At 24.3% G+C, this 15,219-nt stretch overlaps 1 protein-coding gene across 2 annotated transcripts in view; it reads right to left on the reverse strand.

Moving 5' to 3' along the window:
* LOC117171313 (TBC1 domain family member 22B-like) overlaps nucleotides 1-15,219 on the reverse strand; it is a 33,314-nt gene that overhangs the window by 14,025 nt on the left and 4,070 nt on the right. For both annotated transcript variants that reach the window (XM_033358500.1, XM_033358499.1), the window contains exons 3-5: nucleotides 13,063-13,613; nucleotides 6,950-7,080; nucleotides 2,632-2,886 (exon numbers count right to left, since the gene is read on the reverse strand). In XM_033358500.1, the coding sequence (XP_033214391.1) occupies nucleotides 2,632-2,886; nucleotides 6,950-7,080; nucleotides 13,063-13,613 (937 nt within the window). The remainder of the gene's footprint in view (nucleotides 1-2,631; nucleotides 2,887-6,949; nucleotides 7,081-13,062; nucleotides 13,614-15,219) is intronic.

The following is a 15,219-nucleotide window of genomic DNA, read 5'->3' on the forward strand; positions in this document are numbered from 1 at the left end:
TTCGTAAAAAATGTATCTTTATTAGTTTATAAATCCAACTATTTAGTATTAAAAAATTTAGAAAGTAAATCTTCTTGGTTAAAAAATCAACTGTTTAAAAAACATAATAAGTACTTTGTTGAAAATTCATTTTTTTTGTAGCAAATAAATCTTCTTTTTAGAAAATTCATCTTCATGGTTGAAAATTGAAATATTTGGTTGAGAATTAATCTTTTTTGGTTCAGGAATCAACTTTTTTTATGGAAATTTTTTTTTCTTGGTTGAATTACCCACTACTAAATTTTTAAAGAGAATTTATCTTTTTGCGTTGAAAATGAAATTTTCTGATAAAAAATTTATGTATTTTCTTAAAAAATTGTCATTTCGGGCACAACCTTAATCCGCCTCGTAAAGATCCAACAGTTTCGTTAAAAATGTATGTATTTTGTTGAGAATTTATCTTGTTAGTTGAAAATTTAACTATTTGGTTAAAAATTCAAATTTTTTGTAAAAATATCATCTTTTTGTTTAAAATGCAACCGGTCGGTTGAAGATTAATCTGTTTTGTTAGAGGATTCAACTTTTTTTTTAATTCGCCCTTTTTGGTTTAATTCGACGGTTTTTAATTAAAAATAAAAATATATAAATATGACTGAAAACTGAACTAATGGGTTGAAAATTCAATTGGTTTGTAGAAAGCTCATATTTTTGTTTAAAAATGCAACCGTTATTTTTTAATTATTATCAACTATTACTTTTTTGTTGCGAATTTATCTGTTTTGATAGAAAATTAATCTGCTGTGTTGAAAATTCATTTTTCTGGTTGAAAATTGAAGTATTTTGTTTAACATTGAACTTTTTTTATAGAAAGCTCATATCCGTTTTGTTAAAGATTCAACTATTTTGATGGAAATTTATATTTTTTGGTTTAAATCAACTGTTATTCAATTTTCAAAATATTGTATTTTAGTTAAAATATAAACTGTAACATTTTTTATGAAAAGTTATTTTCTTGGGTTAAAAAAAAAATTTTTTGTTTAAAAATTTATCTATTTCGTTGGGAATTCATCTTTTTAGTTTAGAATTGAACTATTTCGTTAAAAATTCAAATGTTTTGTAGAAAGCTCATCTTTTTGTTTAAAAATGCAACCGATTGGTTGAAGATTAATGTTTTGGTTGATTCAACTTTTTTTTAAAAACGTCCTTCTTTGTTTAATTCAACGGTTTTTAATTTTAAATAAAAATATATAAATATGACTGAAAATTGAACTAATAGATTGGTAATTTCAACTGTCTTATAGAAAGCTCACATTTCTGTTAAAAAAAGGAAACATTTAAAAAAAATTTTTATCAACTATTACTTTTTTGTTGAGAATTTCTCTTTTTTGATAGAAAATTAATCTTCTGTGTTTAAAATTCATCTTTATGGTTGAAAATTAAAGTATTTGGTTTAAAATGGAATTTTTTTTATAGAAAGCTCATATTTTTATTTGAAAATGAAACCGTTTGGTTGACAATTAATCTGTTTTGATAAGGATTCAACTATTTTGATGGACTTTTTAGTTAAAAATATATGTATTTTGTTGAGAATTCACCTTTTTAGTTGAAAATTGAACTAATGGGTTGAAAATTCAACTGTTTTGTAGAAAGGTCATATTTTTGTTTAAAAATGCAACCATTTTTGTTTTAAATTATTATCAACTATTACTTTTTTTTGTTGAGAATTTATCTTTTTTGATAAAAAATTAATCTTCTAAGTTAAAAATTCATTTTTACTTGAAAATGAAACCGTTTGATTAACAATTAATCTGTTTTGTTGAAGATTCAAGTATTTTTATGGAAATTTATATTTTTTGGTTTAAATCAACAGCTATTTAATTTTGAAAATAATTTATCTTGGTTAAAATATACATTATTACTTATTGCTGAAACTTCATCTATTTAGTTGAAAATTTAACTAATGGGTTTAAAATTCAACTGTTTTGTAGAAAGCTCATATTTTTGTTTAAAACTTCAATCATGTTTTAAGAATTATTATTAAATATTACTTTTTTGTTGAGAATTTATCTTTTTTGATAGAAAAATTAATCTTCTGTGTTGAAAATTCATCTTTATGGTTGAAAATTGAAGTATTTGGTTTAAAATTGAATTTTTTTATAGAAATCTCATATTTTTACTTGAAAATGAAACCGTTTGGTTGACAATTAATCTGTTTTGTTAAGGATTCAACTATTTGTATGGAAATTTATATTTTTTGGTTTAAATCAACTGTTATTTAATTTGAAAATATTCTATTTTGGTTAAAATATAAATCATTATATTTTTTATGAGAACTTACTTTCTTGGGTTAAAAATTAAATTTGTTGGTTAAAAATGTATGTATTTTATTGGTAAAATAACTGAAAATTGAACTAATGGGTTGGAAATTTGAACTGTCTTATAGAAAGCTCACATTTTTGTTAAAAAATGCAACCGTTTTTCTCTCTAAATTATTATCTACTTTGTTCATTCATAAGAAAAGGTCAGATTCAGTGCCTTTAGAGTATTTTTTTCGAAATATTAGAAGACTAGTATAATCTCTAAAAAAAAAGTGTCAAATATTATCAATAGTGTGGTGAGTCCGAGGCTTGAAAAGAAATAAAAAAAACATACTTGCACGTATCCGGACGCCGGATGTCTTATAGCCCATATGTAAAGAATTCTCTCAAAAATCAATTGCACAGTTGCTTGCTGAAAAAGTGAGATAAGTGGTGACATTCTTGGAATATCAATGTGAATTTGCCGATATGTGTCTTGAAATCCTTCATCACGTTCTGCATCATAGTACTGCTTTACTAAATTCCAGTAATCCATGCGTTTTCGTTCCAGAACCTGTTGCCTGCGTTCTAAATTTGCTGGCAGGTATTCCTGAAATATTGAAATCATTTTTAAAAAGCGATACATTGAAGTAACACAGGGGTTGATCAAGGCCTACAATGTTTAGCTAATAAAATATCAAGATTTATATTTATTTATCGCAGACTTCACACCTTTTCCCCTCTTTCACCTTTTTACTCGATTCCGATTGAAATGCGAACTGAAGTGATAGAAACCAATAGGAAAATCAAACTATTTTTGTTAAAAATTTAATTATTTTGTTGAAAATTCGGTTTATTGGTTAAAATCTCATCTCATTCAATCATTTCGTGGGAAATCGGTTATTTTATTTTTGCTGAAAATTCATATATTTTATTTTGATATTATGTGGTTTCAAATTGATTTTCTTTTCGTTGAAAATTTATGTTACTTTATGGAAATGTTACTACTTCAGTTTAGGTTTAAGATTGATATTTTTGGTTGAAAATTCTTTTTTTTTTTAAATTAATTTAATTAGATAAAGATTCATCTCTTTGGTTAAAGATTGTACTATGTGGTTAAGATTCATTTCCTTTTTGTTGAAAATTAACTTCACTGAATGACAATTTAACTACTTTATTTTAAGTTTAAACTTGATCTATTTTTGGTTGAAAATTTAACTACTTGGTTGAAAGTTAAAATTGTTTGTTAACAAATCATTTATTTTTCTGAACCTTCTCATCTCTTTAGTCGAAAATTCTTCTTTTTTTTTATTCGTTAAATATTAATTTATTTAAACAGAATATGTAACTGTTTCATTTTTTATTGAAAACTGGCCATTTTTCAGTTGAAAATTTCTATACATTGTGTTGAAAATTGGTCTTTTTTGCTTGAAGATTAATCTCTTTAGTTGAAAATTCAACCATTGTTTTAAAAATGAGTTTTTTTTAAAATTCAAGTCATGAATTTTATGCAAAATTCGGCCTCTTTCGTAGAAAATTAATCTAATTGGTTAGAAATTTAGCCAATTGTTTAAATACTAGAAATAATGCGTTTAAAATTAAATTTATTTGATGAAGATTCATCTCTTGGGTTAAAAATGTTACTATGTGTTTGAAAATTCATTTTATTTTTGTTAAGAAATAATTACACTAAATGAAAATTAATTTTACTAAATGAAAATTTAACTACTTAATTTTAGTATTAAAATTGGTCTTTTTTGGTTTAAAATTCCCATACTTGGTTCAAACTTAAAATGTTTGGTTAAAAATTAATTTATTTGAGTCAACGTTATTATCTTTGGTTGAAAATGCTTTTTTTTTAAATTAATATTAATTTTTTAACTGAAAATGTAAACATCCCAACTATTATTAAAAACTGGTCATTTTTTGTTGAAAAATACTTTTATTTAAACTCATTTTTGTTGTTGAAAATTCATTTTATTAACGGAAAATTTTAATATTTCACTTTAGGTTTTAAATAAAATTTTTTCGTTAAAAATTTTTCTGTTTTGCTTGAAGATTCATTTCTTTAGATGAAAATTCAACAATTGTGGTTTATGCAAAATTCGGCCTTTTTCGTAGAAAATTAATCTGCTTGGTTAAAAATTCAGCTAATTGGTTGTAAATTAAAATAATTCGTTTAAAATTTAATTCATTTGATGAAGATTCATCTCTTGGGCTAAAAATTTGTTTGTGTGGTTGAAAATTCATTTTTTTTGTTGAAAAATAATTATACTGGATGAAAATTTAACCACTACATTTTAGGTTTAAAACTGGTCTTTTTAGTTGAAAATACCAACACTTGGTTTAAAGTAAAAACTTGTTGTTAAAAATTAATGAATTTGTTTACGCATTATTATCTTTGGTTGAAAATTCTTTTTTTTTTAGTTGAAAATTAATTTTTTAAACATTTTTTACTTATTTAACATTTTTTCCATTTATTATTGAAAAAAGTCATTTGTGGTAGAAAAATGATTTTTTTGTTAAAAATGAATTTTTTGTTGCTGAATATTCATCACTTTATTTGAAAATAATTTTTTTTTTCAACTAAAAATGTAACTTCCATTTATTAAATTGAAAATTGAGCGTTTTAAATTGAAAATTGACTTTCTATTGTTGAAAATTGGTATTTTTTCATAGAAAATTGATTTCATTGGTTGAGAATGCAACTATCTGGTTAAAATTTCGTCTTGTTTTATAGATAAGTAATCTTCTTGGTTGAAAATTCTTTTTTTTTCCTGAAAATTAATTTTTTCAAGTAAAAAATTAATCATTCCTTTTTTCCTGGAAAATTAATCTTTTTGGTTAAAAATTCATGTATTTTGTTGAAACTGGTGGAAAGTTAAAATACTTTCATAAAAATGAATTTTTTTGGTTGATTATTCACCTCTTTGTTCGTTGAGGAAATTAAGCGATACGTATTTTTCTGATTTGCAAACAGAATTTGTTCTAAAAAGTTATGCTTATTTGAATTTTGTGCAATGTTTTTCGAAAAACCCGCATTTTTTCTTTGACCCTCTATAATTTTTGGCCTACTTGAGATATTTATTTTTTTCTTTTTGATTCTAATAGCGTTCATCGCCTTCTTTCAAAATCAGGCACTTTAAGAAAATCTTTTTTATTGCTTTCATCAAATTTTAAAAACATGCAAAAAGTGCAATTTCGTGAAAACCCCAACCATGTGGGCTAAATCATTTTTGAGGATTAGAATCCGATTTCCTCAAAAGACCCACCTTTGAACTTTTTGAATATTTTTTTTTTTTGAACTTGTACTTTGATGATGAAGATATCTTGTAAGTTTGATGCTTGTTAAATAAGTTTTGTAGCCAGGAGAATTCTTTTTTGTTACAAACGAATTTTCTATTTTTTCTTGGAAACAATTATAGATACGAAAAAAATTTTAAGGTAAAAGGTTGCACGTCTAAAGAAGTTCTATGCAAAACGTCTCCTATTCTTTTGAGATATTTTTCATAGTTCACGAAAGGAACTAAAAAAAATACATTTTTAGGAGAAAAAAATTCTACCAGCCTCAAAAATGGTTTGGTTCGCATGGTGATGCTAAGATGCCTTTCTTTTATCAGTCGAAACTCAAAAGAACTATTTAGAAAAATAAAAAAGGTGGGGTTTTCCCAAAATTATACTTTTTTTCATGTTTTTTAAATTAAAAGAAAATAATAAGAAACACTTTCTTAACCCTCAAACGGTACACTCCAATCCAGCATACGTAAACGGTACACTGGTGCGAATTGGTTTGTTTGTAATGTTAATATTAAATATTTAAATATTGAAGATATAATAAACAACTGGCATTTATCACACATATTTAACATATAAATTTAATATATGTGGGGATAATCCGCTGCAGCTGTGTTTGCGTAAATGCCAACAGAAGGAAGAAATTTCGAGTGCGAATTCGCACCAGTGTACCGTTTAAGGGTTAAAGTTAATTTCTTTATTAATTTTGAAACTTTTTTTATATTTTCCGTCGGATTTTAAAAGATGACGATGAACGCTAATAGAATAAAAAAGAAAATAATAAATACCTCAAATAGGCCGAAATTTATAGAAGTTTAAATGAAAAAATCGGATTTTTTCAAAAACAATGCCCAACATTCAAATACGCATAACTTTTAAAAATAAAAATTCTATTTGCAAATCAGAAAAATACGTATCGCCTAATTTCTTCTAAAAACCAACATTCCCCCCCTTTAGAGATTCTGCGATTTCAAGTGTACTGAAGATATTAAAATGATTTTATAATCTTTAAATTACATTTTTATATAAACATTATATTATTTTTATAATGAAATTAAAATGTTTTTATGATAAACTATATAAAAAATTCCAATTAAAAAAGAAATAATTAAATTTTAATAAGCTTCTAACTTAATTAATAAATGATTTAAATAATTTTTATTTCTTTTTAAATAGTTTAAATGAAACATAATATTGAAGATATTAAAATGATTTTATAATCTTTAAAATTGAAAATTTGAGATGGTTTTGAAATGATTGAAAATTTGAAATTTCAAATAATTTTTTTTCCCTGGACACAAAGGTATGTAGTCCGAAATTTGAAATATTCTAGGCCTTGGGGGTTTGGTATCGTTTAAAATACAGGCTCTTGAACTTACGGACAAAAGCCTCCATGTTACGGACCGTAATTTAGCTGGCACACCGGACCAAGACAATTGTCTCAATTCATCCAAATTAAGTAATGATGATTCCAACAACGACTGAAACTTATCTATTTTACTCTCGCCATCTAAACCAACAAAATAAAAAATATTCATTAGTCAGATGCACGAAGTAGTAAAAGGAGACTCCACTCCCGGAAAACTTGGACGCTCATAGCGCCTCTTGTGGAAAAATGCGAAACCGAGAACTTTTTCAAAATTCTTTGCTTTTTCCTTGACTAATTTTTCATTTCAAATCATTAATATTAAAATTCCAGCATTTTAGTCTTGTGATACTTTTAACATAGAATATTTTATAAACGAAATAAAATAGTATTTCATATAAAAATTTAAAAGGTTCAAAATTATTAAGTCAATCCAAACAAAAAAATGTATTTTCTACCATAAAAGATGGCTTTTTAACAAAAAACTGGAATTTGCAAGAAAATAATTGAATTTTTAACATAATAGTTAATTATTCAACCTAAAAAATACATTTCTAACAAAATCGTGCCACAGCTTATATTTCAATTAAAAAAGATTAAATTTCTACCAAAAAAGAGGAGTTTTAAGCCAAAAAAACGAATTTTCAACAAATAAAGATTTTTCACTAAAAAAAAAAAAGTTTACCTAAATTTTTCAACCTTCAAGCCCAAAGACGAATTTTCTCTCCAAAAATTGAATTTTCAAACTAAAAATTTTTTTTTCCAAAAAAGGAAAATTTTCAACTAAAAAATATAAATCTTAAAAAAACGGAAAAGTTACATTTTCTGTTAAAAAATTAATTGTAAACAAAAAAATTATATTTTCCACTAAACAGTTAAATTGTCAACCAGACATAAGCCTACAAGAAAAAAAATACTTTTTAACGATGTAGTTTACCTTCTACCCAAGTAGTTAAATTTTCAATTAAAAAAGATTAATTTTCAACAAAATAATTAAACTTTTAACCAAAGAGATGAATTTTCAACTTAAAATATAAATCTTTAACAAGAAAAATGATTTAGAAATTTCATTTTTTTTTAATGAATATTGAAATTTTTGGTTAAATATCATTCTTCTTTGCTTGATACTCAGACAAAGAAGAATGATTGAATTTTTAATCCAACAAGACGAATTTTTAAACAAAATGATGACTTTTTAACAAAATTGTTCAATTCTCTAACAAATAGTTGCATTTTTATCAAAAAAGATGAAATTTTTCTTGAAACAGATGGATTTTTAATTAAATAAAAACAATACAAAATGTTCAAAAATAGTTAAATTTACATCCAGAAAATATTTTAGTTTTTCTTTCAACACCCAAATATTATATTAAAACAGTAGAATTTTTAACAAAAAATTATGACTTAACAAAATTGTTGAATTTTCAACCAAACAGTTGCATTTTCATCCAAGAAAGGTGTAATTTATACTGAGGCAGGTGAATTTTTAAATCAAAAAGACGAACTTAAAAAAAAAAGAATTGAATTTTCAATCGAAAAGTTACATTTTTATTTAAGAAGGATGAAATTTTTCTTAAAACAGATGAGTTAAACAAACAATATACATCCAAAATGGATGTCTTTCTAAGGAATTTATTAAATTTTCAACTAAAAAAAAAATTCTAATCGGAAATTATTTCATTTTTTAAGTTTTTAACTTGTATATTTGAAATTTTAATCTTAAATTATTCAGATTCGAAATTCTACAATTCAAAATAAGATTTCTGAATTGTAAACGTTTTGAATTAGAAACTATACAATTTCACCTCCTTTCTAAAAAAATTCTCCATTAAAAAAATTTTTTAATATGAAATTTTTCAAATTAGAACGCTCTTAATTATAAATAATACAGTTTTAATTCCTTTGGATTTTAAATTATTGAATTTTCAAAATTATATTTGTAAAATACTTGCTTTCTAATATTTTGAATTTGTCCTATTTTCAAATTTTTCTTATTATCCTAAATGATTGAAATTCGAGATTCTTATATTTAAAATAAGTGTTTCATTCTATAAGCTTTAAATTAGAAATGATAAAATTTCAAATCTTTTCTAATAAAATTGTCCATTGTTCAAAATTCAACTTAAATGTCTACAATTTGGAAGCTTTTAATTAGAAATAATATATCATTTGGAAAACTTGCATTTCAACGCTTTTCCGCAAGAGGAGCTACGAACGATTGCCAACTAAATCCGAATCTAGTGGCAATGGTGGTCTACCATTTCGCCACCTGCTGCCCAAAACTGGAACTAGAAAGAGCAGGTACAATTTTAAAGTTGTAAATTAATTTTTGCATAAAAGTGGTTTTAAGAATAGTTTTTTAAAGTATAAAACAACGATTGAACACTAAAAACAAATCTTCATGAAAAAATAGTTTTAGATAGAATTTCGATATCATACAGTGAAAAACACATTTTTGTAAAATAGGTTAAAAAAAAATTATTTCACTATTTTATGTAACTTCCAATGAATTTATGTTTAAATAAACTTTAATTACTGTATGTAGCGACCAATTTTATCCAGATTATGCGAAGAATGCGAATAATAGACGATTTAGGGTGGCCGTTTTAATCAAAGAAAAAAAATCCTTAAAATGCTTCCAAATTTTATTTGAAAATCTTGAAACATCTCCATGTTCTTTAAATTTTTTAATATTATTTCAGAACTTCTAAACATCCTTTAAAATAAATCCAATTTTTTCTGAATTTCTTTCGAAATTCTACGAAATTAAACAAACAAGGTGGCCGCTGGACCGGGAAACCGGGAAATGACCTGGAATTTTCTGAGACTGGAGAAAACCGGGAAATGAAAGTGAATTTATTTTTTTGACCAGGAATTTCACAAAATTTTTAGAATAAAAATGTTGTCCAACTTTGATTTCAAGTGGTTTTTAAATAATTTTTCAAATTGTGATTTTTACAAATTATTATATCATTCAATTTAGAATGCTTAATTCGAAAATCTTTTAATTTAAAAATGTTCCATTTTAGATTTTTAAGTTTTAAAAGCATAAATTTTAATTTAAAGAATTTTAACATTCAGTTTTAAAGGCTTAGAAAATTTAAAGTTTTTAAAATCGAAGATTTTTTAATAAAAAAACAGTGGCCACCGGACAGGGAAATCGGGAATTTGATGAATATTTAAAAGAAAAATCTGCCCAAGTTCGATTTTAACAATTTTTTAAATAATTAAAGTGCAGTTTTGAAGATTTAAACAATTAAAAATTAAAAGCATTTGAACTTGAAAATTTTTGATAAAAACAGTTTAATTTTATCAACTGTAAATATAAATAAATACATTAATTTTAAATGGATCTGTACTCTAAGTATAGAAATCTGAACAATTATTGATTTGACCAAACAATTCTAGATCCGTTCAAAATTTGAAAATTTCAAGATTGTAACTGTTTCAATCCGAAAGTCTTGATAAGAACTGAAATTATTATATCATTTATTCCGATAATTTTATTTTTAAATACAAATTTTCATGATTTATCAATAATATATTTTTAATTCAGAGTTTCAGATCTTCCTTTATATTATTTTTTATATCAAATTTATTAATATATTATTTCTATTTTTCTTAACCATTAAAAAATGTAAACGTGCGTTTTACTATTTTCAACTTAAAAATAAATCCATAATAATATAGTCACAATTAAAGGTTTTTATTAAATTCAAAATATTGTGAGTCTAAATTATTTAATTTTTATCCCATTTAATATGAAATTTCTTAATGTAGAACAAGAATAAGTGTTTCATATTTAGAAATATTTCACTGTTCATTTAATACGAGTAAATTGAAACCAAATATTTCAAAGAAAACAATTTGAAACTGAATTTTTTTCCATAGAAGGCTTTGAATCTTTATATTTTCGAAGAACTTTTAAATTTTTAGCGTTACAGTTTTAATTGTTCTATTTAAAAAGTGTTTCATTTATAAGTGAAATAGTTAAATTTTGACGCATAAATAACATTTGAAGACTTATTATTTGTAGAGAAAACTTGAGTAATTTTAAGAGATAAATAGAAGTTTTGAAAGATTCAAAATGAATTAAAAACTTGAAATTATTTCAAGTAATTTATACGAAGTGTGTTAACATTTTTTCAGCACTTCTAAACATATCTAAAATTAATCGAAATTTCCCTACAATTTTTGAAAATCCTGTAAATTAATTTAAAATGCTTAAAATCTTTTATGTTCTTTTTTGATAATTTTTTTAATCTCTTAAAATATTCTTAAACCCTGTTACAATAATTTTTCAAAGTGAAAAATCATTTTCAATTTTCCTAAGAATTTTAAGAAAATTTTTTATTCTTTTGAAGTCTTTCACAATTCTTAAAAAAATTCTAAATTTTTTGTTTGAAATCTGCAAAAATATACATTTTATTTTTAATTTTTCTGTAAGTATTTGAAATTATTTCAAGTTCTAAATTTAATTCGAATCTTTTTAAAACTTCTACATATCTTTTAAAATTACTCTAATATTTTTACAAGTAATAAGTGTTCTATTATCATTTATAAATTAAAATTAATTTTTTTTCTTAATTTGCAGGATTTTCCAAAGGTTATAGAAAAAATTCAAGTAATTTTTAAATATATTTAAAAGTTCCGGAAAAAAATTCAAAAATTATTTTGAATTTGGAAAAATTGAAACCGCTTCTAGATTTCTCAAGACTTGGAAATAAAATTTTAAAGCTTTTAAAGGATGCCTAGACTATTTAAAATAAAAATTGTTTAACTTCCAATTTAAGAACTGTTAAGTTAAAAAACTTTTAAAGTTCATTGCTTGATTCATTAATTTAGACTATTGAAAATGTTAACGTGGATTTATATTTTTAGAACTTAATCTGAATCTTTGATCTATAAATGTTTGCGAACCGGGAAAAAACCGAGAATATTTTCTTCGATTAAAACGGCCACCCTGGCAAATTTCCTTAAAATCTTCCACATTCATTTTTGATAATTTTGTAAATCTTTCTAAATATATTTGAATAATCTCTCAAAATTATCCTTTCAAAAAAAAAATCATGATTATTTTTCATTGGAAATGTTTTTTAATCTTTTGAAGCCATTTCAAATTCCTAGAAATCTTTTTAAAAAATTTTCGAAATCTGCCAAAATCTATACTTTGGCGGTACACGTAAATACTTTGTTTATATTATTTCAAATCATTTCAAATTTTAAATTGAATTTGACTTTTTTCGAAACTTCTAAATATTTCTTTAACTTCCTTTAATTTTTTAAAGAATAGTATGTTTTTGTTATTTATACATCGAAGTTCAAAAATTCGACTTACAAATTAAATTATTTTTAATAGAATAATTAAAATGTAACGTTGAAAATTTAGTTTTTAATATTTGACTAAAATTACTGATTTTTAATAAACAGTCAGATATTTATAAATATTAAGTTATTCTTATTTTTCTGAATTAAAACATTTCAAACAGAATGGTTTAAAAATGGAATATTTTAAGCTGAAATAATATTTGAAATTTAATAAAAGCCTTTGTTTATAAACATATTATTTTGAAATTATTTTAAAATTGAAAATAGTTTATATCGTTTCAATCGGACGTTTACATTTGTGTAACTAATGACTTTCCAATCTCTTGTAAAATTAATTATTATTTACTTTTTAAATCTTAAAGAACAGTTTAATTTTTGAAATCATTATTAATTTATATTCACAGTTGATCAACTGAAAATGTATTTTAAAAAAGGATGGAAATCACAGTTGGACAGATATTACTGTAAAAAAGTATGTTTCTTCACCTTATAAGATGTGAATTCCATCGACACCCCTTTATTTCCGATAAAGACTTACTTTTAGTATCCAACAAATACTTCAAACTTCACACGAAAAATCTTTTAAAAAATTGTATGCAAAAATTAATGTACAACATTAAAATCGTACCTGTTCTTTCTAGTTCGAATTTTTGTCACCAGGTGGCGTATCCCAGTTTAACCATTCCCAATGCGTCTAAATTTTCCCAAGGCATCATCAGAGTGGGGTCTCCTTATTCTACTTCTTGGTCAGATGTGAGAAATAGGTATAGAAATTGTTTTCGAATTTGAAGCAATTACCTTGTTCTTTGGAAGCTATGTAAAATTTAGAAGTGGCATTTGTTTGCCGCAGAGGCTGAGGTCTTCCTGGAAACTGTGAATTTCTATGATGCGGCGATACACTAGATTTAACACCCAATTCATCAGCGCATGGCGGATTATGGTGACTCTGAGATACAGTAGTTCCCAAATTAGCATTCCTCAATTGCAGCGGTTGAACAGCCAATCTTTGTAGAGCTTCTGCTTTCTTTTCTTCCGGGATCATTTCTCGAGGATGGTCTTTGAAATTTTTTTGCGATTCTGCACATGTTACTGCCGATCTATGACTATTGATGACACTTAGAGCTGCAGACTTACTGACTCGTTTAGATATTCTGACGTCCGAGACTGTGCAAAATTCATCGTCTCCCGAATCCCAAGCATCATCGACACTTGATTGGAAATCTTGGAAAGACGTGGAACTTGATGCACTTCCACCACCAGCAATTCCAACAACTGTACTTCCTGAAGTACTTGAAAAATTTGCCCCCGTTCCTATTTTTCCTTGCCTCGCATCTTGCTTTGGACTAGGTCTAAATCATTAAAAAAAAAATTGATTTACTTTTAAATTAGAGTTGTTTGTATATTTGTTTAAGTGTTTTTAATAAAAATGGTTATTTCTGCAGAAACAGATAACATTCTCTTCTACCTGGCAGGGATTTTAAAAGAAAAAAACTTTATTCACTTTAGTTGGTTTTGAGGAATAATAGGGTGATCGTTTTAATCGAAGAAAAAAAATCCCGATCATTTCACAGTTTTTTCCTGGTTCGCAAACATTTGTCACGGTCAATGAAATTAAAAAAATCGAACTATTCTAAACATTTTTCGATTTAGAGTATTATACAATAAACAACAAATTAAATTTACACGTATGCAATGGAAGGTACTAACACTTTACAATTGAAATTTTTTGAATGAAATGTAGATGAAATGCAAAATTTAGAACTTTGATAAATTAAAGAGTTCAAAGATTCAGATTAAATTACAAAAATATAAATCCACGTCAATATTTTCAATACTCTAAATTAAAGAATCAAGCAATGAACTTTAAAAATTTTCAAAATAATATTTTTTTTAGTAATTTGAAGCTAGACAAATTGAAAAATTAAAAATAATTTTTTTTAACCTAACAATTTTTTAAATTCGAAGTTAAATTATTTTCATTTTAAATAATTTAAGCATCCTTGAAAAACTTAAAAATTTTACTTCAAAATATTGCAGGGTGGCCGTTTTAATCAACGAAATAAATTTTCGCTCAATTCCCAGTTCGCAAACATTTTTCACGGTCAATGAAATTAAAAAATGGAACACTAGCTACAAAATTTTCCACTTGAGGTAATAAAAACTGAGCTGCAAATTTTCAAAATTATATAATTTTAAGGAATTTTAAGCTAGAAACATAAAGTATTGAAAAATTGAAAAAATTGTAACTGAACACTTCTTAAATTAGAAATTCAATTATTTTCTTTTCAAATAGTTTAAACAACCTTGGAAAGCTTCAAAATTTTATTTCAAAATCTGGAGAAATCTAGAAGATGTTTTAAACTTGTTTTAAATTAAAAATTATTTTAGAAGTTTTTTCAGACCTTCTAAATATCTGCCAAAATGAATTGAATTTTTTCTACAATTTTCAGAAAATCCTGCAAATTTTAGAAAACTTCTTTACAATTTGAATGTATAAAAAACAAATGAACATTTATTATTTGTAGGCCAAATTTGAGTAATTTTAAGAGATATGTAGAAGTTTTGAAAAGATTCAAACTTAGTGTAAAACTTGAAATGATAGCCTAATATAAAACAAAATGTAGATTTTCGCAGATTTTAAACAAAAAATTAGATTCTTTTCAAGAATTGTGAAAAGCTTTAAAAGAATAAAAACATTTTCTTAAGATTCCTAGGAAAATTAAAAATAACATTTCTTTTTGAAAAATTATTTTAAGAGAATAATTACAAAGTTTTTCAAAGATTTAAACAAAAATTAAAAAAAAAAGATTCTAGAAAATTTTAAGAAAAATTTCTAAAATTTGCATGATAATTTTTTATCTTTTTAAAATTCCTAAATATCTCTTAAAATTACTCAAAATTTTTTTCTACAAATGTTCATTTGTAAATTATACATCAAAATTGAAAAGCTTCACT

Source organism: Belonocnema kinseyi, chromosome 4 (genome assembly GCF_010883055.1).
Source record: "Belonocnema kinseyi isolate 2016_QV_RU_SX_M_011 chromosome 4, B_treatae_v1, whole genome shotgun sequence".
NCBI classification, from domain to species: Eukaryota; Metazoa; Arthropoda; class Insecta; order Hymenoptera; family Cynipidae; genus Belonocnema; species Belonocnema kinseyi.